Here is a 24,840-nt window from a genome sequence, read left to right as displayed (position 1 = left end):
AATTTGGTACTATAAATCTTAGTGTTTTTTCTATAAATTTGGTTAAAGTTTTAAAATTTTGACTTAGAACAAATCTAGAAATTGCAGCTTTCAGGGACGGAGGGAATAATTAGATCCGATTTAGACCTATTAGCATATAATAGTTAGCTAGCTAATAACTCAGCTAATATTAACTGCTATTAGCTGGTTTGGTTTTATTATTTAGTGAGATAACTCTTAGCTAGTATTCTACTAACAATTAGCTAGACTATAAGTAAGACTCATTTATTTATTAGATTTAATGAGCTAATTATTAGCTCTATGGATCTAAACATATCGTCATCACCATCATCACATATGAGATATGACTCAGGAAAGGTTGGCCTGTTCCAAACAAGATCTGTTCGTTTAGCTGATAAACCATGGTAGAAAATATTGTTTGCTAACAGATTTAGCTGCTAAACTCATGCGATCTTCTTTGATAAAACTGTTGGCTAATTTCGATTTGTCATGCTGGCAGAAAAGGAAGCATGCCCCTCTCTCAGCCCATTGAAATTGATCTGCCCTTGACCTAAGCCCAAAAACTTCCAGATCAGGTCGTCAGGCCACTGCGAAACTTCATGGGCCTCAAATATACCGCTGAAACTTCAGAAAGTCGAGACTCCACGGCCTGCACGCTGCGCAGACAGCCGGCATTACAGAGACTGCAAACAGCATAAAAAGTACCACTTCATGGTTCACATTGCATTGCATCACAACTCACATCCCACACAGAAGGTTAAGACACCGCACCGACCATAGTTAACAAACAAACACCAACATTCTGATGATGTTGATGCTAGGATATACTTTACTGATGATCCAGCCTTGAATGCCGAGGGCAAAACCACTTGTTAATTCCCTGTAATACTCTATGCTAATGATAAGCCCCTAAATACCTCCAAAATACACCCGCCACAAGCCCACGATGGGATGAAAAAGGTGAGGCGCTGCAGAACTTGTAGCAAAACGACTGCACTGGGCTACTCAGTCAATGGGAGGTACACCCGGTGCTGCTGGCTTGGAGTAAGCCTCCTCCGGCAGGTGGGGCACTTCTTCTGGGCCTGAATGGCAGCCTTGATGCACTTCTGGCAGAAAATGTGGCCGCAGACGGTGGACGCTGCTTCAGTTAGCTCATTCATGCAGATTGGGCAGCTGAACTTTGGTTCCTTCGGGACCTCCTTCACAGGTTCAGGGGGTGCCTGGATCAACATTGGCACAAAGAAACATTTAAGTGAGCAATACAGAATAGTTTTACTGATCTTATATTGATAAAGGACACCAGAGAGTTTTTACCTTGAAGGTGTTGACTTCTGGTGTGTCCACTATACTTATTACAGGGCGGGCGTTGGTTGCTCTCGGAGGCTCGTGCCTACGGTTTATGCCCAGAGATAGCAGTGTGTTCACATGCTCATGAAGAGCATCCCCTAGAAAGAATGAAACATCCACCCAGAAAGACAAGTATGTGAGTCTCTTAAGATTCCATTCCTACATGCTAGGCATACTTAGCAAAATTAAGAACAAAAATTTACAAGGTGATATTTAACACTTATTTAAAAGGAAATGCATCACTAAGGCTACGATTATATAACATAAACGCTTGTCGTGTGTGCAAATGATCAGGTAAACAATAATTAAAACATACAAGGCAGCCTAAACCAACTGAAACCAGGGAAAAAACATAACATTGGTATCCAAAACTGCTAACACGACATAGACATGTGTGCACATGCCCATGCTATTAACCTTCCAGTGGAACAACTCTCAAGTCAGTATGCCAACCAGTGTTTCAATTTCAATCCCTGTTTCAAAGGTGTGGCCTAGGCGCCCAGGCATACCCAGCTCACCTTGGGGAACACTAGCAACGTGTTGCCTAGGCGTCCAAGCAGACATAGCACTCACCTGGATGCCCAGTCACCTTTGAAACCATGATTTCAATTCAGTACATTGGAAGACATTAGTGATCTCTGATATTACTGCTAGCTTGCTAAACAAACCATGTGAACGATACCAGCCACAACAATAAGATTATGTTGTTACATGGGCAGCTAACAACTAGCCACGCTAAAAAAAAATAGCGCTACATTGTGAAGCACTAACACACATCACCTAAATTTTTATGCTTAGCAAGCTAAACTGTAAGAAACATGACCTACATTATGATGCTACCTCCTTTAAAGTGCAGGGAAAACATCACAACTACTAGAGAATGAAGAGCAAGGCAGTCCAACAGAGCAAAACTATAATATAAATTACTATGTGCGAGATGGAATAAGAACCATGAGTTTCAACACAAAACAACTAGATTGCTGCATAAAAATGAATGGCGGAATGTGGTTTCTAAAATTCATGCCGGAGATAACATCAAACCTGCTGGTTCTGGGTTTGTTTCAGAATCATCATCTATTATCACAACTGCTGTCCTGGTCGACTGTTGTCTTGCCTGAGACACGAAGGCAAACAATCAGATAATCATTTTTCCATCTTAAGTCATATAAGAAACTAAAGCAGACCAAAATAATATGCAAATCTACAGATAGGCACTAGAACAATGCACAGGTACATACTTGAGGGAGTGAACTTGAAGAATAGATAACAACATCATCATCGATGGCTTCCACATCGATGGGGCAACTAAGCATGCCAATGCGAGGTTCATCAGTAGCCGGTGGCGTACTGCTCGAAGCCTGGATGTGCTGCACAGGCATACTGCTTGAAGCCTGGATGTGCAAGACAGGCATGCTGTTGAAAGGTAGAGCCCCCTCACCAGCCCCTTCAGCAGGGGGGCAGTTGAGGTCCAAAAGCTGAGAATGCGACTTAGTCGTAGTCCTCCGCCTCTTCGGAGTCCGCCTTCCAGCACCATGGGAGTTCATGGTGGGTAAAAGATACTGGCTTGCGCAAAGTCAATTAAAAAAATGTATGTTAGTAGAAACTTCAGCAATGATTACAAGCACAATCACAACAGCTTCGAAACAGAATGAGGAAATAAACAATATTGTTCTCGTGACTCCATAGTAAAATCGATCTTATATGATTTAATAACATAGAACAACATTCTTAAACAATGGAAACATGCTTTACCCAACTTCTCTACAGGAATGCTATACAAAGCACTTATGGATACACAACCGAGATAAACTACACCTGACGAGATGCAAGAACTCTAGGAAAATCATCTGCGTACCATCCCCACAAGACCGAATCCAATCAACTAACCAAAATCTAGAAATCTAGTCTTTTTGAAAAGGAATTAGTACGTCCAAATGCCTTCCTAAAGCCTCAGGCTCCGCTTCAACCAAAAGGGGCTAAAAAAATCGCACCTTTCTACCGCTTTCCCCAATTCCCCAACCCCTAACCATCTGTGTCGGCAGAGATCCCCGGAATTCCACCCCAGAACCTTGTATTCCGCCCAGAAATCGTCCAAACCCCCCCCCCCCCCCCCCCAAATCGGGCATGATTCCAGTATTTATTCGCCGCCCACCTCCATCCGACCCCCCCCCCCCCCCCCCCCAAAAAAAAAGAGCAAAATTGCGAAAAATCCCAACGCATACAAGAGGATACAGGAACAGCAGGCTGGGAATCGAAGAGTACCTGGAAGAATCGGGCTTGTCGTCTGGGTCGGAGGACCGTCTAGGGTCTGTGGTTGCGAGCTGAGTCTCTTCCTTTTTTTCGTCTGACCGCCGAGCATTTCGCCATTTATAAATAGGAAACCGGACGCGGGCAGTAGCGTCAGCGATGGCTGTCACGCGGGGCCTGCACCGTGTCCACCATGGTCCGTGCACTCGGCGCAGCCGGAATGGGGCCCACTTCGCGTGAGCGTCACAGTGGGAACGACGCGATGGTCAATGGCGACACGGTGACGTCAGCGCGTACGCGCCAGACGAACGGGCCTTTCCGTGTGAGTGACATGTGGGTCCAGAATCCATTCAGTTTGGGCGTTGGATGCCTGAATAGGCTCGGCTCACAACCAATGATTTTGCGTTGTTGATGCTCGGCTCATAACCGGTTCAAGGTTTATCTATGCTCCGCCCTCTCGTGTAAGAAGCCACAAATTATGTACGCCCCCTTCTCGGCACTACTTTAGCAATACTTTTAGTATTTTCTTCTCATAATATTTTAGCATAACCAGCAGCATAAGCTAAATTTTAATAAAACAAACAGACTAACTTGTGTCCTAAAAATATAATGTAAATGTCCATGGAAAAAAGTTTTTCTTTTGATGCGTGTGTCCTGAAAATATGGTGTAAATGTTTGATGGCTTCTCCATATTTCTAGGTCGTTTCATTGTTTCCAGATTTTAGTATAAAAACGGTTAACAACCAGATACCGTATACTTTTACGTTGCTCTTAGTCTTGTATTGAAAGAAAGCCCAACTTGTATGTATACTTTTTTTTTACGATGATCAAGCACAATGGTACCCACCGTCCACCTTTTTTAATGACCTTCATATTGTACTATTTATCACCAATGTAAAAAAAAATGGTACCTTATTAATATACTTTTGACATGGTAGATTACATCTATATCATTTTTTATGCAAGGGTGAAGGTTTACTAAAAATTATGAGAAGAAAATGTATCTCTCAACGAGCGTACATAAGTTATGCAAGGGTGAAGGTTTTCTTCTCATTACATCTATATCATTTCTGAGAGGTGGTGCATTTTCATCTCAACCAGCGTACACGAAACGTATCTTGTTCATAGTTACCTAGATTGTTATATGTACTCTTCTCCATAGAACAGTTTTGCTAGCTCAATGAGCCAAAATGATGAAACCCTCACTGATGAATATCTTACACAGAGGTTATGTAAAAACCCCATACTAACACCTTGATAACATAATCAACCCTCTAACCAATTACACTAATCGACTTAGGGTTCGGGAGCTAGACCCAACGAGTGCACTCGCACACCCTCGCTAGATACCGAGAAAGACCCGATGTGTCGAGGACAACCTAAGCAACAGGCAACCTCATCACTCATGAAGGACGTCTTTGGTTGGATTGGCGGAGACATCCCTCGCTCGGGGCTCTCGAGGAGCTCGACCATGTTTTGCAAGGGTCCCGATACCAACACTTGGGAGTGACCAAAGGTGGCTTGGTAGCAATAGGCTCATACCCCATCGTTTAGACCAACCCTTTGCCTGCGACCACGTTGGGAATCTTCTGTTGTGCCCAATAGGCATTAGGAGCCCGACAAGTGGATAGAACCGTAGAGCTCACAATCCTAGCTAGGCGTTGTTTCCTTGCCCCACAAGGCATTGTCGACCACTCCGGGTGAGGGACCACGACAAGGGCACGACATACACATGAGAGCTGGAGCATGTGGCCTGGTGGCACCAAGGAGAAGAAAGAGGCGTTTGACCCTATACTAGTCTCTCTTAGGAAGGTTCTTCTCTGTTGGCATCTGATGAACGCTGATGTGAAGACGTACTGGGGACAGAAACAATGCTACCATATGTCGTTGGTCGTTCGCTTCTTATCCTACTAGGTGATGCGAGAGACGTTTCCTAGTTATCGGCCACGACCATGAAAGGAGCATCAGATGCCCCTAATGACTCCAAGACCAGGAACATGAAACATTAGAACTTCATTAGTAGCCAAGGAAGCTACCCTACCCAACTCTCAGACACCCTCGCCCTCCGTAGACATAAGGCAAGGCAGGGGCTCTTATTGAGCACGAGAGGCCGGGAGAGGGCAAATCCCAAATACCCTAGATCAAAATTAGCTCAACGCTCTCCTACCCTCTCCTCTTGTTGTAAGAAACCGCTTGAGCATTTTAACACAAAAAACTCATTGATGAACATAGTGCTTCGAAGCTCAAACCAAGATGAATCCCTTGTGACTTGAGTGCAACCCACTAGAATTCATAACGTTGATCCACTAATCACCGTGGTTACAAACCCACACACTTAGCCCAGCTCAACTCTTAAAAACTACCATGGTAACTCAAGTATGCTTATTTTGGTTTGGGCCTGCTAAAGTTTAGTTAGCTAAATAGTTTAGTCCTATTTGTCACTTCAAAGTGACTAGAGAGGACTAAAGATCATCTAGTCCCATCTAGTCATAGCGTTTGAGAAAAGTGACTAAACGTGACTAAATGTTTCCACACATGCATTAAGTATTAAATATAAACTATTTACAAAACTAAAAACATAGGTTGAGACTAATTTGCGAGATGAATATTTTAAGCCTAATTAATCCATAACTAAGGGCAAATTAATCCATGGTTGCTATAGTAAATATGTGCTAATAGTAAATTAATTAGGCTTAATAAAATTCGTCTCGCGGATTGCGGAAGCATGAGCTCTTAGGCCAATATCAATAGAGTTTCTTAGAGTTTTATAGACATTAAATATACTTATGTGATATTATATTAATGAATAGAGATGATAAGAGTTTATAAGAGTAGAGAGAGTGTCATAAAAATAAAACTCTTTTGCACTATTTCTAAAACATTATTATATTAAAAATTAGGTTATAAAACTTTCACTCAGAATAGTCTTAGACATAAGAGTTGTCTCGTATATGCTCTCTTGGATCAGAGCCATCCATAGTGACAACTGACAACCAATGCGGAAGGCTGCACTGTGCTGCTTATTTGATTTTGTGCACATGGACGGCCACGTCATTTGTGATTTGCATAGACGTTGTGCGATTAGGACTCGTATTACCGAAGTACTAGTATTTTTTTTTAAAACGGCACGTGTTTTCACACAATCGTGTAGCCTTTTCATATTGACTGCGATGGCCCTTGTTTGACTCGACGGGCCATGATTTTGGGACCCGCACGAAGATAGATTATGCAGGCCAAAAAAAAATGCAGGCCCAGTAAAAGGTGTCTCTACCGCTTCTTGGCCCAGCTGACTATTGGGTCGAAATCGGAGGCTTGCGTGTGTGCGATCCGTAACTGCCTGTGGCAACCAAAGGTTTGCGCGTCCTGGGCTCCTAGCCCATGGCGCAACAAGCTGGGCCACATACCAGCAACATGCCGTATTGGCGTATTGCTTTCGTGCTATACCATCTCACAGTATACACTTCTCTCCCTGTACGGATATACGCAGGAACATGTACAATACAATGTACCGATAAGTACAGGCCAGTATATTTTTTTATCACAAGTACAGGCCAGTATTTGCTGGGTGAGGATGAGAGATCCTGTCGCAGAAAAAATGTAACGACCGGAATATATATATGCGGAGAATATTCCGGCGGCAGCGCGCAGTGGCCAGTGCATTGAGAGTGCCCGATTGGTACGCGCTCGACCGGAGACGAGGGCGGAGCGCGACGCGCTGGCGCAAGAGGGCGCGCCGCGACGGCGAGCGGTTTGTCCCCGCCCGCAACGGGCCAAATAAAGGCGCCGCCGTGTCGTCCACACCAATCCCACCCATCTATATATATATATATACATATATCCTCTGTATACTAGCTACTCTTACGGCTACGGAGTACGTGCCACACGCGACGCCACGACACGCGACGCCCATGGTCCGTCCGTGGATATACATACTATGCCGTGCAGTCGTGCACATAGGGTATGGATCGCGTCGCGTCACTGCCGCCCAGCCCAGGACATGCGTTCGGCCTTCGGCGGCCAGCCGGGGCCGCAGGCTACACATGCAATGGGACATGGGTGGCTGCGGGAAGGATTCGTGCGGGTGACGAAGCGCGTCCACATACGTAAGCATCATGATCACCACCCGCGCGCCGCACGCACGAGCGTGCGTGCGCCGCCCGATCCGTAACCGCGGACGTATAGAAGCGATTGGAAATCCGTACTACTCCAACGGACGCGCAACTCAAAAAGCGCGAGGGGCCCAGCTTCGCGCGTGGCGGGGCCCGGAGCACTGCGGCTCGCTGACCCGGCGGGCCCAGCCGAGCCGAGGGGCCACACGGCCTAGCCACGTTTCGCCAGGGCCGCGGCTTTCTCATCCCTGCCGCGCGCCGCGCCTCCTCCCTGCTCCGTCCGTGGCAACGGAAGGCCCCTCCAACTGCGGCCGCCGCTGCAACCGCATGCACGGCACGAACCTTTCTTTCCCTTCTTATTCTTTCTCAAATTCTCCTCCCGATGCGGCGGTGACGCGTGGTGCGTGCGCGCGCGCCTTTTCCCCTGCCTGGCCCCGTCCTCCTCTCCTTCTCTCTCTCTCTCTTGATCGGTTCCAGTTAACACTCGCTGCCCGGGAGTGGCCACGCCGGGACGGGCGCGCTTTCTCGCTGCCGCGCCAAAGCAGGAAACCAAGCAACGGCCAGGAAGGAGTCACGCGCGAGGCGAAAAGCGGGCGGGGGAGTAGGAGAAGCGTGGGTGCCTGGGTTAATGCTCCCGTAGTCGCGTAGCGAGCGAGCGATCTGAGAGGCCGGGGAGGAAGAGGAGAGGTCGAGGGATCCGATGGCGGGGAACGAGTGGATCAATGGGTACCTGGAGGCGATCCTCGACAGCCGCACCACGGCTGGGGGAGGGGGAGGAGGAGGCGGCGGCGGCGGCGGCGGGGACCCCAGGTCGCCGGTGGCGGGGGCGTCGCCGACGAAGGCGGCGAGCCCCCGCGGCCCGCACATGAACTTCAACCCCTCGCACTACTTCGTCGAGGAGGTGGTCAAGGGCGTCGACGAGAGCGACCTCCACCGGACATGGATCAAGGTCGTCGCCACACGCAACGCCCGCGAGCGCAGCACCAGGCTCGAGAACATGTGCTGGCGGATCTGGCATCTCGCGCGTAAGAAGAAACAGGTCTGGATTTTGCCTCGCCTCTTTCTCGGTTAATCTCTCGCTGCTTGTTTGTTTTGTTTTGAATTTTGATCGTCATCTCGCTCGTCTCTGAATTTGCGTTTTGTTTATTTAATCTCTAATCTCTGTTTGTTTTTTCCCTTTCTCGTACCTACGCCTTCTGTGATTTGCTTCCCGTTAGTTGGCGTCCGTACGGAACCGCCGGCTCGTTGATTTTTGTTTTTAAGTGTTTTCTGTCTGCTGGAGGGAGATGCATGATTAATGAAGCGCACAACTGCGCGTGAGCGATCCTTGAGTTTTAGTGTTTTCCGTTTGCTCCATGGAGATGCATGATTAATGAGACGTACACTGCATGAGCGAATAGAATATGTGATAAATAATCTAATCGTTTGCTTTATGAACTTGGTTTTGATTGACGTTTAAGCCTGATGATGAAGCGATGAACTGATGATAGATCAGGCATGCATGGTTGGTTGTGGTGCTTTCGGAATTCAGAACCGCACACTTAACTGAGATGTCACATCTAATGATCTAAAAGGGAACTTTAGTTGATCTGCAGTGTTTCACCTGTGTTTCAGTCATTTTTTTTGAAAGAACAGCGTTCAGTCATTCTAGCATCAAGGCAGACACGGTATACTCACGGTTTTAGTTTCCTTTCCTTCACCTTTTTTTTTTAAAAAAAAAAACAGAACATCTTTTTTAAAAATAAATAGAACACTCTGAACTGGACCTGGTAGGATTCACGGTTTTGTCCGTGACAACAGAAAGTTGCATGTTCGTGCTGAGATTCTCCCTTCGCTGATGTTTCTGAATTTTGTTTGAGCAGCTGGAGCTGGAGGGCATGCAGAGAATCTCGGCACGCAGGAAGGAACAGGAGCAGGTGCGCCGTGAGGCGACGGAGGACCTGGCTGAGGATCTGGATGAAGGCGAGAAAGCGGACACCCTCGGCGAGCTTGCGCCGGTTGAGACAGCCAAGAAGAAGTTCCAGAGGAACTTCTCTGACCTGACCGTCTGGTCTGACGACAATAAGGAGAAGAAGCTTTACATTGTGCTCATCAGGTCTATCCATTTCCACATTGTCTCGTTCTATTCCTATAAATATATTGCTATAGTGCTAATAAAGAATATATATATATCGCTATTTCTTCTTTCTTCAAAATTGTATAGTTTTAAGAAAAATCAAAAAATATATAGTTAAATCTCTGGAGTTTCACAAGTTGTTCCTTTGTTGAGTGCAGTGTGCATGGTCTTGTTCGTGGCGAAAACATGGAACTAGGTCGTGATTCTGACACCGGTGGCCAGGTAAACATACTAATTATTTGGGAGAAGTTCCTTGTGACGAATCAAAGTTTTCATGGTCGAGTGCGACTGATCTTTGAATCTCACAGGTGAAATATGTTGTCGAACTTGCAAGGGCAATGTCAATGATGCCTGGAGTGTACAGGGTGGACCTCTTCACTCGTCAAGTGTCATCTCCTGACGTGGACTGGAGCTATGGTGAGCCAACGGAGATGTTATGCTCCGGTTCCAATGATGGAGAGGGGGGCGAGAGTGCCGGAGCCTACATTGTGCGCATACCGTGTGGGCCACGCGATAAATACCTCAAGAAGGAAGCGCTGTGGCCTTACCTCCAAGAATTTGTCGATGGAGCTCTTGCGCATATCCTGAACATGTCCAAGGCTCTGGGAGAGCAGGTTGGAAATGGGAAGCCAGTACTGCCTTACGTGATACATGGACACTATGCCGATGCTGGAGATGTTGCTGCTCTCCTCTCCGGTGCGCTGAATGTGCCCATGGTGCTCACTGGTCACTCACTTGGGAGGAACAAGCTGGAGCAACTGCTGAAGCAAGGGCGCATGTCTAAAGCGGAGATAGATTCAACCTACAAGATCATGAGGCGTATCGAGGGTGAGGAGCTGTCCCTGGATGCGTCAGAGCTTGTCATCACGAGCACAAGGCAGGAGATTGATGAACAGTGGGGATTATACGATGGATTTGACGTCAAGCTTGAGAAAGTGTTGAGAGCCCGGGCGAGGCGTGGGGTTAGCTGCCATGGTCGTTTCATGCCTAGGATGGTGGTAAGTATTCAGATCTCTTGTTGTCGATACCAAGTAGTAAGGACTGTTCAACATCTGAATCTGAATCATGAAGTTAAAAAAAAAATTGTCATCCATTTGATCTATGTCTGTGTTGATTAGAGAACTTTGTTGGCAGGTGATTCCTCCAGGAATGGACTTCAGCAATGTTATTCCTGAAGACATTGATGGGGATGGTGACAGCAAAGATGATATCGTTGGTTTGGAGGTTGCCTCACCCAAGTCAATGCCTCCAATTTGGGCTGAGGTTGGTGCTTGATCCCAAATTCCTTTGTAGCCTTCACGGCCTGTTTGGCAGGTCTCCTCTTCGACTCCGGCTCTGGCCCTGGCTCCTCTAGAGAAGTCTTCCCAAACATTTTTCTAGAGAAGCCATTTTTTACTAAAAAGCAGAGAAGCCGGAGCTGTTTTGTTGAAGCCATAATTTGTGGCTTCACCAAAACGGCTCCGGCTCCTCTGGAGGAGCCCTGCCAAACAGACCCTCAGTCACAGGGTATCACAAGTCTTAAGGTCGCTGCATGGCAACTTTGTCGCAGGTGATGCGGTTCCTAACCAACCCTCACAAGCCGATGATCCTCGCTTTGTCAAGGCCAGACCCGAAGAAGAACATCACTACCCTCGTCAAAGCGTTTGGAGAGTGCCGCCCACTCAGGGAACTTGCAAACCTTGTAAGAAACAGTTAATCTGAAGTATACTCACAAATTTCATCATTAAATGTTTTATAATTTGTATTGTCAAATAACTAGTGCTATCATGATGTAATGGAATTTCCCCCTTTTTCAGACTCTGATCATGGGGAACAGAGATGACATCGACGAAATGTCTGCTGGGAATGCCAGTGTCCTCACCACAGTTCTGAAGCTGATTGACAAGTATGATCTGTATGGAAGTGTGGCCTTCCCTAAGCATCACAATCAGGCTGATGTCCCAGAGATCTACCGCCTCGCGGCCAAAATGAAGGTCTGCTGCTTACCACGACCCTTCATCGAGCTTTGACAGCTCACACTCAACCATAACTGATTGCTCCCTGCAGGGCGTCTTCATCAACCCTGCTCTCGTTGAGCCGTTCGGTCTCACCCTGATCGAGGTCAGCTTCTTCTTGGTTCTCTACCTAAGCCTTTTTAAAATTACATTACCAGCTATATATCATTTTCAAAAATTACACTAAATTTCACTATGAAAAATGTGTGGCTTTCAGGCTGCGGCACACGGACTTCCAATAGTCGCTACCAAGAATGGTGGTCCAGTCGACATTACAACTGTGAGAAACCATATTTTGAACATTCAATGTGTGAGAAACCCACTGCAATTCACTTGTGAAAACAGTGGATAATTGTGTGCGTGCATCATTCTGGCAGGCACTGAACAATGGACTGCTCGTTGACCCACACGACCAGAACGCCATCGCTGATGCACTGCTGAAGCTTGTGGCGGATAAGAACCTGTGGCAGGAGTGCCGGAGAAACGGGCTGCGCAACATCCACCTCTACTCATGGCCGGAGCACTGCCGCACTTACCTCACCAGGGTGGCTGGGTGCCGGTTAAGGAACCCGAGGTGGCTGAAGGACACACCGGCAGATGCTGGAGCTGATGATGAGGAGTTCCTGGAGGATTCCATGGACGCTCAGGACCTGTCACTCCGTCTGTCCATCGATGGTGAGAAGAGCTCCCTGAACACTAACGACCCACTGTCGTCGGACCCGCAGGATCAGGTGCAGAAGATCATGAACAAGATCAAGCAGTCATCAGCGCTTCCGCCGTCGATGTCCTCGGGCGGTGACGGTGCCAAGAATGCAGCCGAGGCCACAGGCGGCACCATGAACAAGTACCCACTCCTGCGCCGGCGCCGGCGCCTGTTCGTCATAGCTGTGGACTGCTACGAAGACGATGGCCGTGCTAGCAAGAAGATGCTGCAGGTGATCCAAGAAGTTTTCAGAGCAGTCCGGTCGGACTCCCAGATGTCCAAGATCTCAGGGTTCGCGCTGTCAACTGCGATGCCGTTGTCCGAGACACTCCAGCTTCTGAAGCTCGGCAAGATCCCAGCGACCGACTTCGACGCCCTCATCTGTGGCAGTGGCAGCGAGGTGTACTATCCTGGCACGGTGAACTGCATCGACGCTGAAGGAAAGCTGCGCCCAGACCAGGACTATCTGATGCACATCAGCCACCGCTGGTCCCATGACGGCGCGAGGCAGACCATAGCAAAGCTCATGGCCAGTCAGGACGGTTCAGACGATGCTGTCGAGCTGGACGTGGCGTCCAGCAATGCACACTGCTTCGCGTTCCTCATCAAAGATCCCAAAAAGGTTAGGAAATTATTTATACTTAATGCGTATCTTTAATGCCTACTTATAATGTATGAAGTATGAGTCTGAATTCTGTTTGTCTGATTAGGTGAAAACGGTCGATGAGATGAGAGAGAGGCTGAGGATGCGTGGTCTCCGGTGCCACATCATGTACTGCAGGAACGCGACAAGACTTCAGGTTGTCCCCCTGCTAGCATCAAGGTCACAGGCACTCAGGTAATGTCATACAGAATCTAGCTTGAAGCTCTCGTGGAATTTCTGACGACAAAAAAAATATGTTATAATTAACCTTGCTGCCAATCTGTAACAAACAAACAAAAACCAATTTCAGGTACCTTTTCGTGCGCTGGGGCCTATCTGTGGGGAACATGTATCTGATCACTGGGGAACATGGCGATACCGATCTAGAGGAGATGCTATCTGGGTTACACAAGACTGTCATCGTCCGGGGTGTCACCGAGAAGGGTTCGGAAGCGCTGCTGAGGAGCTCGGGAAGTTACAAGAGGGACGACGTCGTCCCGACTGAGACCCCCTTGGCTGCGTACACGACTGGTGAGCTGAAGGCCGATGAGATCATGCGGGCTCTGAAGCAGGTCTCTAAGACTTCCAGCGGCATGTGAATTTGCTGCTGGGTAAGGCTGATCTCTAATATATATCCTTGTTGTTCATAACTCAAAAGGCAGACTCTTTTTTGTTTCCTTTTCTTCACTACTACACATAAATAATTTGTGAACAGTACCGCGGGTGTATATATTGCAGTGACAAATAACTAGGACACTGCTAATTCTACTGGTGGCTCACGACTGTGAACAGTGATTAATAATATACGACTGTCTTGTGAGATATAGCCCGAGCATACAAGATTGTATGTTGTATTTCTCAAGTAGTTTCAGATAGATATACTTTTTTTTAAAAAAAAACCTTTAGTTTACTTGGTAGCAGTGAAAGTCAGGGTTTCAATTTTGGTGTTTGAATTTATCCCCCACACTACCAAATTGGTGGAGTTCTCTTAGTATTTTTAATTAGTAGTAAAACACTACCACTAGTCATAGTACTAGGGAATCCTCACTAGGAGACATTTACTAAGAAAAGTCTGTACTAAATTTTGAATGTTAAAACACTAGTAGAAGCCCATATCACTAGGAGAAGTTGAAAATTTTGGTTGTGCCAGATTCATGAAATTTCGTCACTTTTGTTTAGGACATCAGCAAAAGGTATGATTTCTAAATTTTTATATCTAAACAACAAGTATGTTGAGTAGAAGAATATGTGACATAAAAACAATATAAAATATTATTAAAGCAATATATTTACAATAAAGCATGTGCATTAGTGTAATACGAAACTTTGGATTTATCTTTTAACCACACTCAAAATTACCAAAATTTGAACTCTCAAGTCGCCATTGAGAGTAGAACTATGTTTTGTAGTCCCTTTGGCACCCCTTTCCCCTTTTGATTTCCGTCCTAGAACTAGAATGCACGGGACAAACCTTTGCTAAACTCTTAGCAAGTCATGTGAGTTGATTTTCTTTATCAAAGAAAGGGTAATAATCAGTTGTGCCAAAGTGACTGATTGGAGAGAGCACCGCCGAAAAACACGATTGTTCCATTCCTTTCAAAGGAACCATGGGATTAGGATGACCAAAGGTCGCTGAGATTATGTGGATATCTTGAATACCATATCGGCTTTTGATATGTCACATGCAATTGGTCCATTGATTCCATGATGGACATGCGTGCCTAGCAAGTTCAATTCGTACGTATACGTAACGGACATTTTTATCTTTTTTTTCTTTGTGATGAGAAGCTGATCACCACATCGTCTAACAAAATTTGCACTAAAGTTTTTGCCGTCCTTTCCAAAATAAAGAAGCTGATCACAAGTGGAAAAAAAATCGCAAGATTGCTGTCAGCATCACAATAAAACTATAAAATGGCATATGCAGCAGATCTAAAATCAGTAGCAGGCATGATGTCGCGGCTAGCCAGTGACTACAAGGAACATGAGTAATATTACAACGAATATGACGTTGCTTTAATTAGAGGGAGATGATCCAAATTTAAATTTACAATTTACAAATGGTGGAAGAAACTAAATAGTTTGTGAGAAACTTGGTACTGCTTTTATTAAGAAATGAAGCTCATCAAGATGGAATCGAAAGCTACCTCAATTTTTTTGACAAGGAAGCTACCTCAATTTGGTCTTGGCAAAAAAAAATACAACTAGGGATATGAGTGGGGAAAAAAGAAAGAGGAGAAAAGGAAAACAATGGTTTCAATTCAAAGATTTTTTTTATGGTATGAATATAGTGCTGGCACATGGAGAGCAAAGTTATAATCCAACATATGACAGACCTATTTAAAATGTATCCAAGTAACAGAAGAGTTAAATGCATCAACGGTCCTCAAACTTGTAATGGTGTGCCACATACACTACAGGAAACGCGAGATTTGCCTGGTGCAAAATGATTTGCCTGGTGCTTTTTATCGGACACCCGGTAAATAATTTATTTGCCTAGTGCCCTACCCAGAAGAACCCGGCAAACAAAAACACCCGGCAAAATATGATTTGCCTGGTGTTTTCTAGACACCGACACCCGGCAAAAAAAGACACCCGCCAAATATATAAAATTTGCCCGGTGTCGACACCTGGTAAAATAAAACACCTGGCAAAGAATCTGCCCGTGACGGGCCCGTGGACGGCGCGATTTGCCGTTATTCTTTACCTGGTGCCTTGTTCCATGGCACCAGGCAAACATTTATTTGCCTGGTGTCTTTGAAGGCACCAGGCAATTTAATTTTATATTTTTGTTTGTTTTTGTCCTAGTTTTTTTTTTGTGACCTTTCTACAGTAATTCAAACTCACTATCAAATTTTGAGACAACTTTGACTTTTCTAAGCATATTTGGTTAATTTTTTTTTCTTTCGTTGCATTTTTCGGACGACTCTAAAGTTGAACTGCAGGTACATGAAATAATGCATTAGGGTCATTCCAAAAATGATATCCATGGTGTTTGGGGGTATGTCTAGGCCGTACCCAGAAGCTCGCATGAAATTATCACCATCATGTCGTCGTGACATGAGGAGGTAATCGCGTAGAAAAAGTATTTAAATTATAAAAAATCTAAACGACGTCCGAAAATCACGAAACTTGTCGATATTTCTTGATATCCCATGTGGGGACTATGATAAAAATTTTAGGAAGTTTCGAGCAAGTAGCGACGTCCGATGCTTAAAACCCAGACATCTCCGCTTGTCAAAGTTTTGTGATCACATGTGGAGGAGGATAGCTTTTAAGCATCCGACGTCCCTAGTTACTCGAAACTTCCTCAAATTTTTATCATAGTCTCCACATGGGATACCAAGACACATCGACAAGTTTCGTGATTTTCGGACGTCTTTCGGATTTTTTATAATTTAAATACTCTTTCTACGCGATTACCTCCTCATGTCACGACGGCATGATGGTGGTAATTTCATGCGAGCTCCTGGATACGGCCTCAACATACCCCAAACACCATGGATATCATTTTTCGAATGACCCTAGTACATTATTTCATGTACCTGCAGTTCAAATTTGGAGTCGTCCGAAAAATGCAATGAAAGAAAAAAAATTAACCAAATATGCTTAAAAAAGTCAAAATTGTCTCAAATTTTGATAGTGGGTTTGAATTACTGTAGAAAGGTCACAAAAAAACTAGGGCAAAAACAAACAAAAATATAAAACTAATTTGCCCGGTGCCTTCAATTACACCAGGCAAATAAATGTTTGCCTGGTGCCAGGGAACAAGGCACCAGGCAAATAATTTTTTTTTCGTGCCTTCTATTACCGCAAAAAACTTTTAGTACTTGGCCCACACAAACTTGGCTCCGGATCCGTTATCCCGTGACTCGCAACGCTTCCGTTCGCTTCCTCCGGCTCCGTCATCCCGTCACTCGCGACGCGACTAGGAGAGGACCGCGCGAGGTCGCGACTTGCGAGGGCGACTGCGCGAGGAGGAGCCGCCGGCCGCCGCGGTCTGGACTCGCCCAGATCTCGCTGTGGTCTCGCCCTGCCTTCCACTCCCGCACGCGCATAGGGCACAGGCACACAGCTTCTCGAGCAGACCCCCGACGGCGTGGAGATTTCGACGGCGTGTGCTCCAGGCGTGTCCGCTCGCTCGACCCCCGACGGCGGACGGCCGGCACTCGACTCAAGCAGTCGGGCGGGCCTCGGCAGTCCGCCAGGCGCCAGGCGCCAGCGGACAGCGGCCACGGCCCATGGCGCAGTCGCCCAGTTCCACGTCCAGCATCTCCGATTGGAATTAGTGAGTTCAAATTTTTTTTCTCCCAGATGGCTATGGCTTTATGGTTTAGGGATTTGATTTTGTCCCAGATCTCTCCCAGATGGCTATGGCTTTATGGTTTAGGGATTTGATTTTGTCCCAGATCTGTGACTCTATGAGACTGTGAGCCAATAATTGAATAAATTTGTTGATATGTTTTTAGAAAGTTGAGGCATGAAGAAATAAAATAGGATTATGGTTTTCTACCAAGTTTGTTGATATGTGAAGATGAATAATAGATTTTAAGCACTGACCGCGCAGCTCGGCTTCCTGCCTTGCCGTTGCTTTGGCGCTGTCGGGTGTGTGCATTTGTTGGCCGAGATAAATTTCAGAAGCCCCAACCCATCCGGCTTGTTGTAGTTTTGTGTGTTTGTTGTCTGCAGCACCAGTAGTAGTTGGACAAGGCAAGAAGCATGGGCGGTACTGGCTTGACGATGGCGTTCTCGATTCCACCCAGGTTCCCTCCCTCTCCCAGATCCGAGCTGAAACCCCGAGCGGAGGCCCGGCCATACGCCAACGGCCGTCCCCTTCACAGCAGAAGATTGTGGCACTCGAGGTTAGTCCCGTGGCACTCGTCGTACATTGATCTTGACATAGCTTAGTTGCCTTTGCATTACTGATACATTCGATTCAAATGTTGCAGGCCGAGAACAAGAGGCTAAATGAGGAGGTAGCAAACCATGCCAAGCAGCTGGCCGAAATTAAGGCGTTCCTCCAGAGTCAAAATGGGGGGGGGGGGCTTTGTTCAGTCCTCATGCGAGTCCTGTGAGTACATATGAACCAAGTTGGCTTCGACAAGTGCTTTCAGTATATGACTACTCTAACACATGCAACCTCTTCTCCTTTATGCAGTCTCAGTCAACCGTGGGTTCGAATAACCCACCTCAACTGCAAGCAGGCGACCGATCTATGCCTTCGTCAGGCCATGCCAGGCAAATTGCTTCACCAGACGACTAGTTTCCCGTCAACCTCTAGTTTGCTTTCTCTTTTCGCCGCTTGATGGACATGTATATTGGACATATTCTGCTTGTGTGAGATATGTTTCGTTTGATGGACATGTTATGTTTGGACATGTCGATGTTCGATGAACATATTAGGTTGATGTGATATATATGTGCCATATTGTGTTTGTGATGTCAAATATGTGTCATGTATATTGTATGTGATTTGTTTGTGAACACAGAAATAAAATAAAAAAATTATATATATAGCCTTTGCCTGGTGTTTTATAGGAAAACACCAGGCAAATCTGGGAACATTTTCCAGTTCGGTTCCTAGATTTGCCGGGTGTTTCCTGTAAAACACCAGGCAAATCTTTTTAAATTTTTTCTTTTCAAATTTATTTGCCTGTGCCAACCTCAGAAGACACCTGGCAAAGGATGCTGTCGAAAAAATGAATATATATATTCGCCGGGTGCCTCCACCCTGGCACCCGGCAAAAAAACCAGCTAACGGAGACGCCGTGACGATAACTTTTTTTGCCTGGTGCCGGAAAAAACACCAGGCAAAAGATTTGCCTGGTGCCCGATAAAAAACATCCGGCAAATATTTCTTTGCCTGGTCTTTTTTTGCCGGGTGTTGTTTGCCGGGTGTTGCACCAGGCAAATTTTTTGTCGGGTGTTTTTTGGCCTTTGCCTGGTGTTTTAGGCACCAGGCAAATTGCCCGAATCCTGTTGTGATAGGTCCATGTACTTGGAAATTCATTTTTAGATCCTTAAACTTATTAAGCGGTGCAGCTCAGGCCCATGCGAGCCACATGGACATCTTTTTGTTGATGTGGCATGCATGCTAGTGGGCGCCACACATGGAACGTACACACCAAGGTGGGCGCGGCCTGGTCGCCGGACTCCGGTGAGCCGATGATGGCAGAGAAGCCTAGGCGGTGGCACGCGAGGTGATGTCCTCTAACCCGGAGCGTTCTTCTTGGAAGCGCAGCGGGAGGACGTGAGGCATGTGAGAGCAGAAGGAACAATGATCTTTTTTAATGAGAAAAATAAATGTGAAGGGTTAATTAAAAAAATTAATGCCATGCTAGCATGTCACATTGTCACGTCAGCAAAAAAAAAAGTCCACATGGCTGTCTGGGCCTGCAGTGCACCGCTTAACAAATTTAGAGACCCAAATGCATTTTCAAGTTTATGAACCTATGCGCATTTAACTCAAAAAAGAAACACAAGTATCACAATGAAAAAGAAAAACTAACTATCCATACAATTTGCATGGGCGGTTTAAACTAGCTACCATGCTAGTAGTATTTGCGTGGTCAACCGGTAGTACACGAATGCAATGCAAATACTAGTAGTTCTGAATGTGAGATTCTCCAAACCGTTCGTTCGTTTCAGAGTTCCAAGAATAACCTCCACGGCCCGGAGCAAATTTAGCAGGCAACGCACAACATTGGGCTGCTCTTGAGCGACACCGCTGCAGAACGGACGCTGCCCCTGAAACCTCTCCGCTCCACCACTGTGTCTCTGGCGCCCACTCCCCCGCTATAAATGCCTCCAAGAACATCCACCAATCTCCCTCCACAATAACAAAGCCACGATCCATCCGAATAAACCGCAGAGTGCCATCCCTTGCCAAATCCGAGCTCGCGTTCGCAGAGGTCCATGGCGTCCAAGTCCGGCGAGCTGCGCGTGACGCTTCTGGGCGTGGCCCTGCTGGGGTTGCTGCTGCTGAGCCAGCACGCGGCGCCCGTCGACGCCGCCGAGAGCGTCGACGCCACCGAGGGCGCCGCCGCCGCCGGCGTGAAAAAGACTAGCTTCAGCTTCAACGGCAACAACAACAACAACAACGCCGGCGGCCGCACTCTCAGCAGCTTCAGCATGAGCAGCTTCAGCATGAACAGCGGCAGCGGCGGCGAGAAGAAGCCCAGCGGCAAGGGCGTCTGATCGCCGCGCGCACCGCGATGATCCACAACCCATGCCTGCCTGCCGGCCACATGCCTCGCCTCTCACCACGCAGCGTTACCGTACTACTATATCTACATGCGATCGACGACGACGACGACCGTGGGACAACGTCGGCCGGAGCTCGATCGGCGTATTAGTTGCTGCCGCGTGGCTGTCAAAGTCCCCTGTTTCTTTCTTGATCTGTGCTTGTGTTGCATTGCTGGCTTCGGTGTTTTTTCTTTCTTTTGATTAATCTTGTTTTCGATCAGACGCATGTGACGGCACCAGCTGGTCTTGTGTGTAAGTCTATTCTTGGATTCATTCCAATCTCTACGTACTAGGGTCGTTTGGGTTGTGCGTGTTATTGTGTAACTCATATACTCACTTCTTTCTTAAAATTATTTATTAAAAAAAATCAAACAAGATGACTCGTGTAAATAGCGTTGCTAGAAATGCTAACCATATTGTTTTCATCATGACTATTTGTTTCTAGTTACATTAGAACATTTAGGCTTTGCAAGTAGCCAGTATCCTTCGGTTACAAATAAGAAATAAAACTAAAATCAAGGTAAAGTACGATCGACACGAGACTGTACGTATATGCTCACTGCCGAAGAAACTTCCATGGCCCCTGGGCTGCTGCCATCCTCCAGGTGCTGGCAAGGGCCCTGACGCCCATGTAGATGGTGAGGGCTACCCAGATGCCGACGAAGCCGCCGTGCGACGAGAGGAAGATGAGCGACGGGATGCTGACAGCCGCCACGCCGATCATGGAGTAGGCAGAGAAGGCGTAGTCCGACGCGCCGAAGTTGATGCCGTCGAAGACGAAGGCTAGCGTGTTGAGCGTCTGCGTGCCGGCGACGAACGGAACGCCCTTCCGGATGGTCTTGATGACGGCGGCGTCGCTGGTGAAGACGCCGGCTCCGAACTGCAGCCCGAGTCCGAGGAGCGCCGTGAGGGCGGCGCCCAGGACGACGCCGAGCTGCAGGACGCGCGCGGCGGTGGCGGCCACCTTGTAGCGGTCCTCCTTGGCGAAGGCGCTCGCGATCATGGCCTGGCCGGCGACGGCGAGCCCGTCGGCGAGGAGGGACGTGGCCAGCCAGACCTGGGTGCAGATCTGGAAGGCGGCCATGGCGGTCGGCCCGTGGCGAGCAGCCAGCGACGCCGCCAGCGTCACGCAGAACGTCACGGCCACCACCCGTGCCAGCAGAAGGAATCCTATACACACATATACAGGGTCAATATTATAACCTCGTCATCATCTCGTCTTGTTAATGGATCCAAATCCTACTGATCGACTACTGACCGCATCCGAGGAAGCGCCGGAATTTGAGGCATTTCAGGCTGGGCGGGACGACATCGACCTTCCTCACCAGCTTGCTCAGCATTATCAGCGTTATCAGGTACCTGCGTACGTGCGGTTTAATTTCGCCATTGTCAGTTGTTGCGGCCAATGCTGAATTGCTGACAAGAAGGAGATGGGTGGTCATGGTCTTATACTGGGAAAGAACATGGGCAATGGCTGCGCCGATCACGCCCAGGCGGCAGCCAAATATCAGGATCGGATCCAGCACAATGTTCGCCGCGTCGCCGGCCACTGCATGCATTCATTCGTAACACAGCTCAGATCAAACGTGCGTGGGTGTTTTTTTTCCCTTAAGGGCAGATACTCTCACTCTCCCACCCATTAGATTCGTTTTGAGAAGTGTGCAAACATACATATCAAAGTAGTTTCGCTTTGAGATGTGTGTTTGCACATTTCTCAAAGCGAATCCAATGGATGAGAGAGTAAGGACACATGCCCTCAAGGGCAAAATAAACTTTACCGAAAAAACCATGCTGGTTTGCCTGGTTGACATATATGGCCGCATTGTATGTATCATGTATGGAGCATTATTGGTTACCGATGGCGTATAAGGGCGTCTTGGCGTCCTTGAACCCACGGAAGACTCCTTGCATGGCGAGAGACAGCAGCACGGCCGGGGCGCCAAGCGCGCGCAGCGTCAGGTAGCGCAGCGCGGGCATCACCATGGGCGAACCCTGGGAAATCATTCGAATATCACCAGTAAATTGTATAAGCAATTGTTCGTCGTTGCACCGACGAATCTAGTTCACCGTTGCATGCGGTGCGGGCACGCACAGGCACAGTAACTTACCGGCTTGACGCCCATGAGGCGCAGCAGCGGCTTCCCGGCGGCGACGAGGAAGACGGTCTGGAACAGCCCCAGGAGCGCGCCCACGATCAGTGCCGACGTCACGGACGGCACGAACCTCCTGTTCCCTGATTTCTTGCCGCTACTCCGGCCGGCGACGACGGCAGGGGCGCATCCCTCGCCGCCGTTCTTGGCGGCTTCTTCATCAGCTGGCTGCTGCTGCTTCTCCGGGTCCGCGCCGGCAGCGGCAGTGTGCTTCTCCGGGCCAACTTGTCCCGCTTCTAATTCTTCTTCTTCTTCTCCGTTGTCGATGACCTTGGCGCCGCCTTTGCTGAGCACGGCGTCCTCCTCCGCGACGAACGACGTGGTGACGCTGACGAGCGGGTAGATGCACACCTTCATGACCTGGTTGAACACCGCGATGGCGACGCCCACGGCCGCGATCTCCACGGACCCCAGCCGGCCGATGAAGGCCGTGTCGATCAGCGAGGCGAGCGGGTCGGCCGTCAGCGCCAGCGACGCCGGCACCGCGATGCCCAGCACCTCCGCGCCGAGCTCGTCCAGCTTGAACACGCTCCGGATGTTCATCACGAAAAGGTGCAGCCCCGTCCAGCGTGGACCGCCGAGCAGCTCCGAGCCGCCGCCGTCCCCGTTCGCAGCGGAAGCCGCAGTACCATTCTCTGCCGCGCCCGCAGCAGCGACGTCCCCGTTCTCAGCAGGAGCCGCAGTACTATTCTGTAGCGCTGCTGGAGCAGCGACGTCCACTGCCACTGCCACCGCCATCGCCGCCGGCACCTGCTGCTGCGGTGGCTGCTCGGCCTCGGGCTTGGCGTGAGCTGGTGACCGGTGTTCCTCCATGTCGGCCTAGCTACAAACCTTGCAAGCACTACAATACGGCACATTAACCATTCGATCAGTGATAACAACAGCATTTTCAAGAAAAAAACAACTGACTTATGATCACCCACTTGGCCACTTGTTGTTCTACTACTACCCTCTAATACCTGACTGTCTCAAATTAATTAACAAGGACTTGTGCAGTAATATATGCTCCTACATCATCATAGAGGAATAAAATAACAGGATAATTACGCCAGATGCAGCTAAACAGCCAAAACTTTTGGAAAAATGGGCACTTTTTAGAAGAATGGATCTAAAGAGGGCCTGTAACACTTAGGTTGTAAAGATTTGGAATTTTGGACCTTGGAGCCCTCAAACTGTGTAAACTTGCTTAGGGGGCCGTGTCTTGTGTGTTGCAGACCAGAAAAATTTGGAAAGCATCAAAACACCTATTTGAAATGTAAACTTTAGAGCCAAAAGTTTTGAGATGTAAAAATTTGAGATCTAAACAGACTCTTAATGACTAACCAGAGCTGAAGAGCAAGACGGGGCATAAACTCTATAGGTTGGTGAAGCGGACGAGTGGTGAACTGGTGATGGAGTGGGTGTGACAAGTGGCCGAGCAACCCATCCTTATATAGGCAGGCAGGCAGCCTCCAGCCCAGCTAGCCACATGGAGAGGGAAGAGTTTGGGGTGTGTGCTTGCTACTAAATTAACATTTCTAACTTTGCAAGTTTTTAGAAAGACATGTTAACACCTCTAAATTAGTCATTAACCTCCACAACAATCAAAACTAAAGCAAGGTAGTACTTGAACCCTGATGATGAGCCACATGACGAAGGTTTTTTCTTCTTTCAAATCACGTTAAAGATGCAGGCTCACGTGAACATACATATAAACACTTTACCTCTACGAGCATTTCGAAAACATTGAGCTAGAGTCCAACAAATTTTGAAATTGATAGAAATCTACCATGGACGCCTCATTGTCAAAGGGCATGTCGCTTATACTACTAAAATAACAACATCATCAAATCTTAGAGAAAAAACAAGAAAATGCAAACACTGTCAAGTCGAGGATATTTAAGCTAAGAGAGACAGAATCCAAAGGATTTTTTCTTTTTTTAGGATACGTTTTGTTCGGAGGAAGTGGTGCCGTGAAAGTGTGGTATGGAACTGCCGGGCACTGATCATTTCATTTGACGTAATTAACTTTGATTAAATATATAAAAAATATTAATATTTGTGACACGTAATTAGTATATATAATTAGAGATCACTGAATCTATTTTTATGTAAATTTATTTAGAGATACAAATATTGTTAATCTTTTATATAAACTTAGTTAAAAATGAGAAAGTTTGGTCGACGTGACGACAAATATAAAAGAACAGATGGAGTGCTCCATAGAGTTGTGGCACTCAGGCTTGATTTTATTTATATTTAAAAGGAAACAACTGAATTACTGTACAGTATTATGCTAGTTCGATT

At 47.2% G+C, this 24,840-nt stretch overlaps 4 protein-coding genes across 4 annotated transcripts; 2 read left to right on the top strand and 2 right to left on the bottom strand.

Annotated features, from left to right (window-relative positions):
* On the bottom strand, nt 693-3,762 carry LOC8059363 (E3 ubiquitin-protein ligase RNF4). Its single transcript, XM_002456797.2, has 5 exons — nt 3,610-3,762; nt 2,586-2,906; nt 2,389-2,461; nt 1,315-1,445; nt 693-1,220 (listed from the first exon to the last, which is right to left on the bottom strand). The coding sequence occupies exons 2-5, from the start codon at nt 2,889-2,891 to the stop codon at nt 1,002-1,004; spliced, it is 729 nt and encodes a 242-aa protein (XP_002456842.1). The 5' UTR covers nt 2,892-2,906; nt 3,610-3,762; the 3' UTR covers nt 693-1,001.
* LOC8079789 (sucrose-phosphate synthase) lies at nt 7,966-13,965 on the top strand. The gene is made up of 12 exons (XM_002458946.2): nt 7,966-8,742; nt 9,566-9,798; nt 9,978-10,041; nt 10,128-10,817; nt 10,954-11,082; nt 11,369-11,500; nt 11,616-11,792; nt 11,866-11,919; nt 12,031-12,093; nt 12,191-13,138; nt 13,227-13,354; nt 13,470-13,965. Exons 1-12 carry the CDS (start codon nt 8,404-8,406, stop codon nt 13,756-13,758), a joined length of 3,246 nt encoding a protein of 1,081 aa, XP_002458991.1. The 5' UTR covers nt 7,966-8,403; the 3' UTR covers nt 13,759-13,965.
* Nucleotides 19,993-20,699, top strand: LOC110433538. Its single transcript, XM_021455891.1, has one exon. It carries the CDS (start codon nt 20,075-20,077, stop codon nt 20,354-20,356), a length of 282 nt encoding a protein of 93 aa, XP_021311566.1. The 5' UTR covers nt 19,993-20,074; the 3' UTR covers nt 20,357-20,699.
* LOC8059362 (protein DETOXIFICATION 42) lies at nt 20,589-23,450 on the bottom strand. The gene is made up of 5 exons (XM_021455890.1): nt 22,513-23,450; nt 22,261-22,396; nt 21,857-21,953; nt 21,663-21,763; nt 20,589-21,574 (listed from the first exon to the last, which is right to left on the bottom strand). The coding sequence occupies exons 1-5, from the start codon at nt 23,365-23,367 to the stop codon at nt 20,961-20,963; spliced, it is 1,803 nt and encodes a 600-aa protein (XP_021311565.1). The 5' UTR covers nt 23,368-23,450; the 3' UTR covers nt 20,589-20,960.

This window comes from Sorghum bicolor, chromosome 3 (genome assembly GCF_000003195.3).
Source record: "Sorghum bicolor cultivar BTx623 chromosome 3, Sorghum_bicolor_NCBIv3, whole genome shotgun sequence".
In the NCBI taxonomy this organism is placed as follows: Eukaryota; Viridiplantae; Streptophyta; class Magnoliopsida; order Poales; family Poaceae; genus Sorghum; species Sorghum bicolor.
The sequence above is the reverse complement of the archived record's forward strand: the minus strand, read 5'-3'. Positions and strand labels throughout refer to the sequence as shown.

What these genes read in the sequence shown, in the direction of transcription:
- LOC8059362 (XM_021455890.1), bottom strand. Translation starts at nt 23,367, where the DNA reads ATGGAGGAACACCGGTCACCAGCTCACGCCAAGCCCGAGGCCGAGCAG. An exon ending in GCCTCATGGGCGTCAAGCCG is followed by an intron (nt 22,397 to 22,512) that starts GTAAGTTACTGT and finishes ATGATTTCCCAG; the next exon opens with GGTTCGCCCATGGTGATGCC. An exon ending in ATTGCCCATGTTCTTTCCCA is followed by an intron (nt 21,764 to 21,856) that starts GTATAAGACCAT and finishes GCACGTACGCAG; the next exon opens with GTACCTGATAACGCTGATAA.
- LOC8059363 (XM_002456797.2), bottom strand. Translation starts at nt 2,891, where the DNA reads ATGAACTCCCATGGTGCTGGAAGGCGGACTCCGAAGAGGCGGAGGACT. An exon ending in AACAAACCCAGAACCAGCAG is followed by an intron (nt 1,446 to 2,388) that starts GTTTGATGTTAT and finishes CATTCTTTCTAG; the next exon opens with GGGATGCTCTTCATGAGCAT. An exon ending in CAGAAGTCAACACCTTCAAG is followed by an intron (nt 1,221 to 1,314) that starts GTAAAAACTCTC and finishes ATGTTGATCCAG; the next exon opens with GCACCCCCTGAACCTGTGAA.
- LOC8079789 (XM_002458946.2), top strand. Translation starts at nt 8,404, where the DNA reads ATGGCGGGGAACGAGTGGATCAATGGGTACCTGGAGGCGATCCTCGAC. An exon ending in TGCCTCCAATTTGGGCTGAG is followed by an intron (nt 11,083 to 11,368) that starts GTTGGTGCTTGA and finishes ACTTTGTCGCAG; the next exon opens with GTGATGCGGTTCCTAACCAA. An exon ending in TCAAGGTCACAGGCACTCAG is followed by an intron (nt 13,355 to 13,469) that starts GTAATGTCATAC and finishes AACCAATTTCAG; the next exon opens with GTACCTTTTCGTGCGCTGGG.
- LOC110433538 (XM_021455891.1), top strand. Translation starts at nt 20,075, where the DNA reads ATGGCGTCCAAGTCCGGCGAGCTGCGCGTGACGCTTCTGGGCGTGGCC.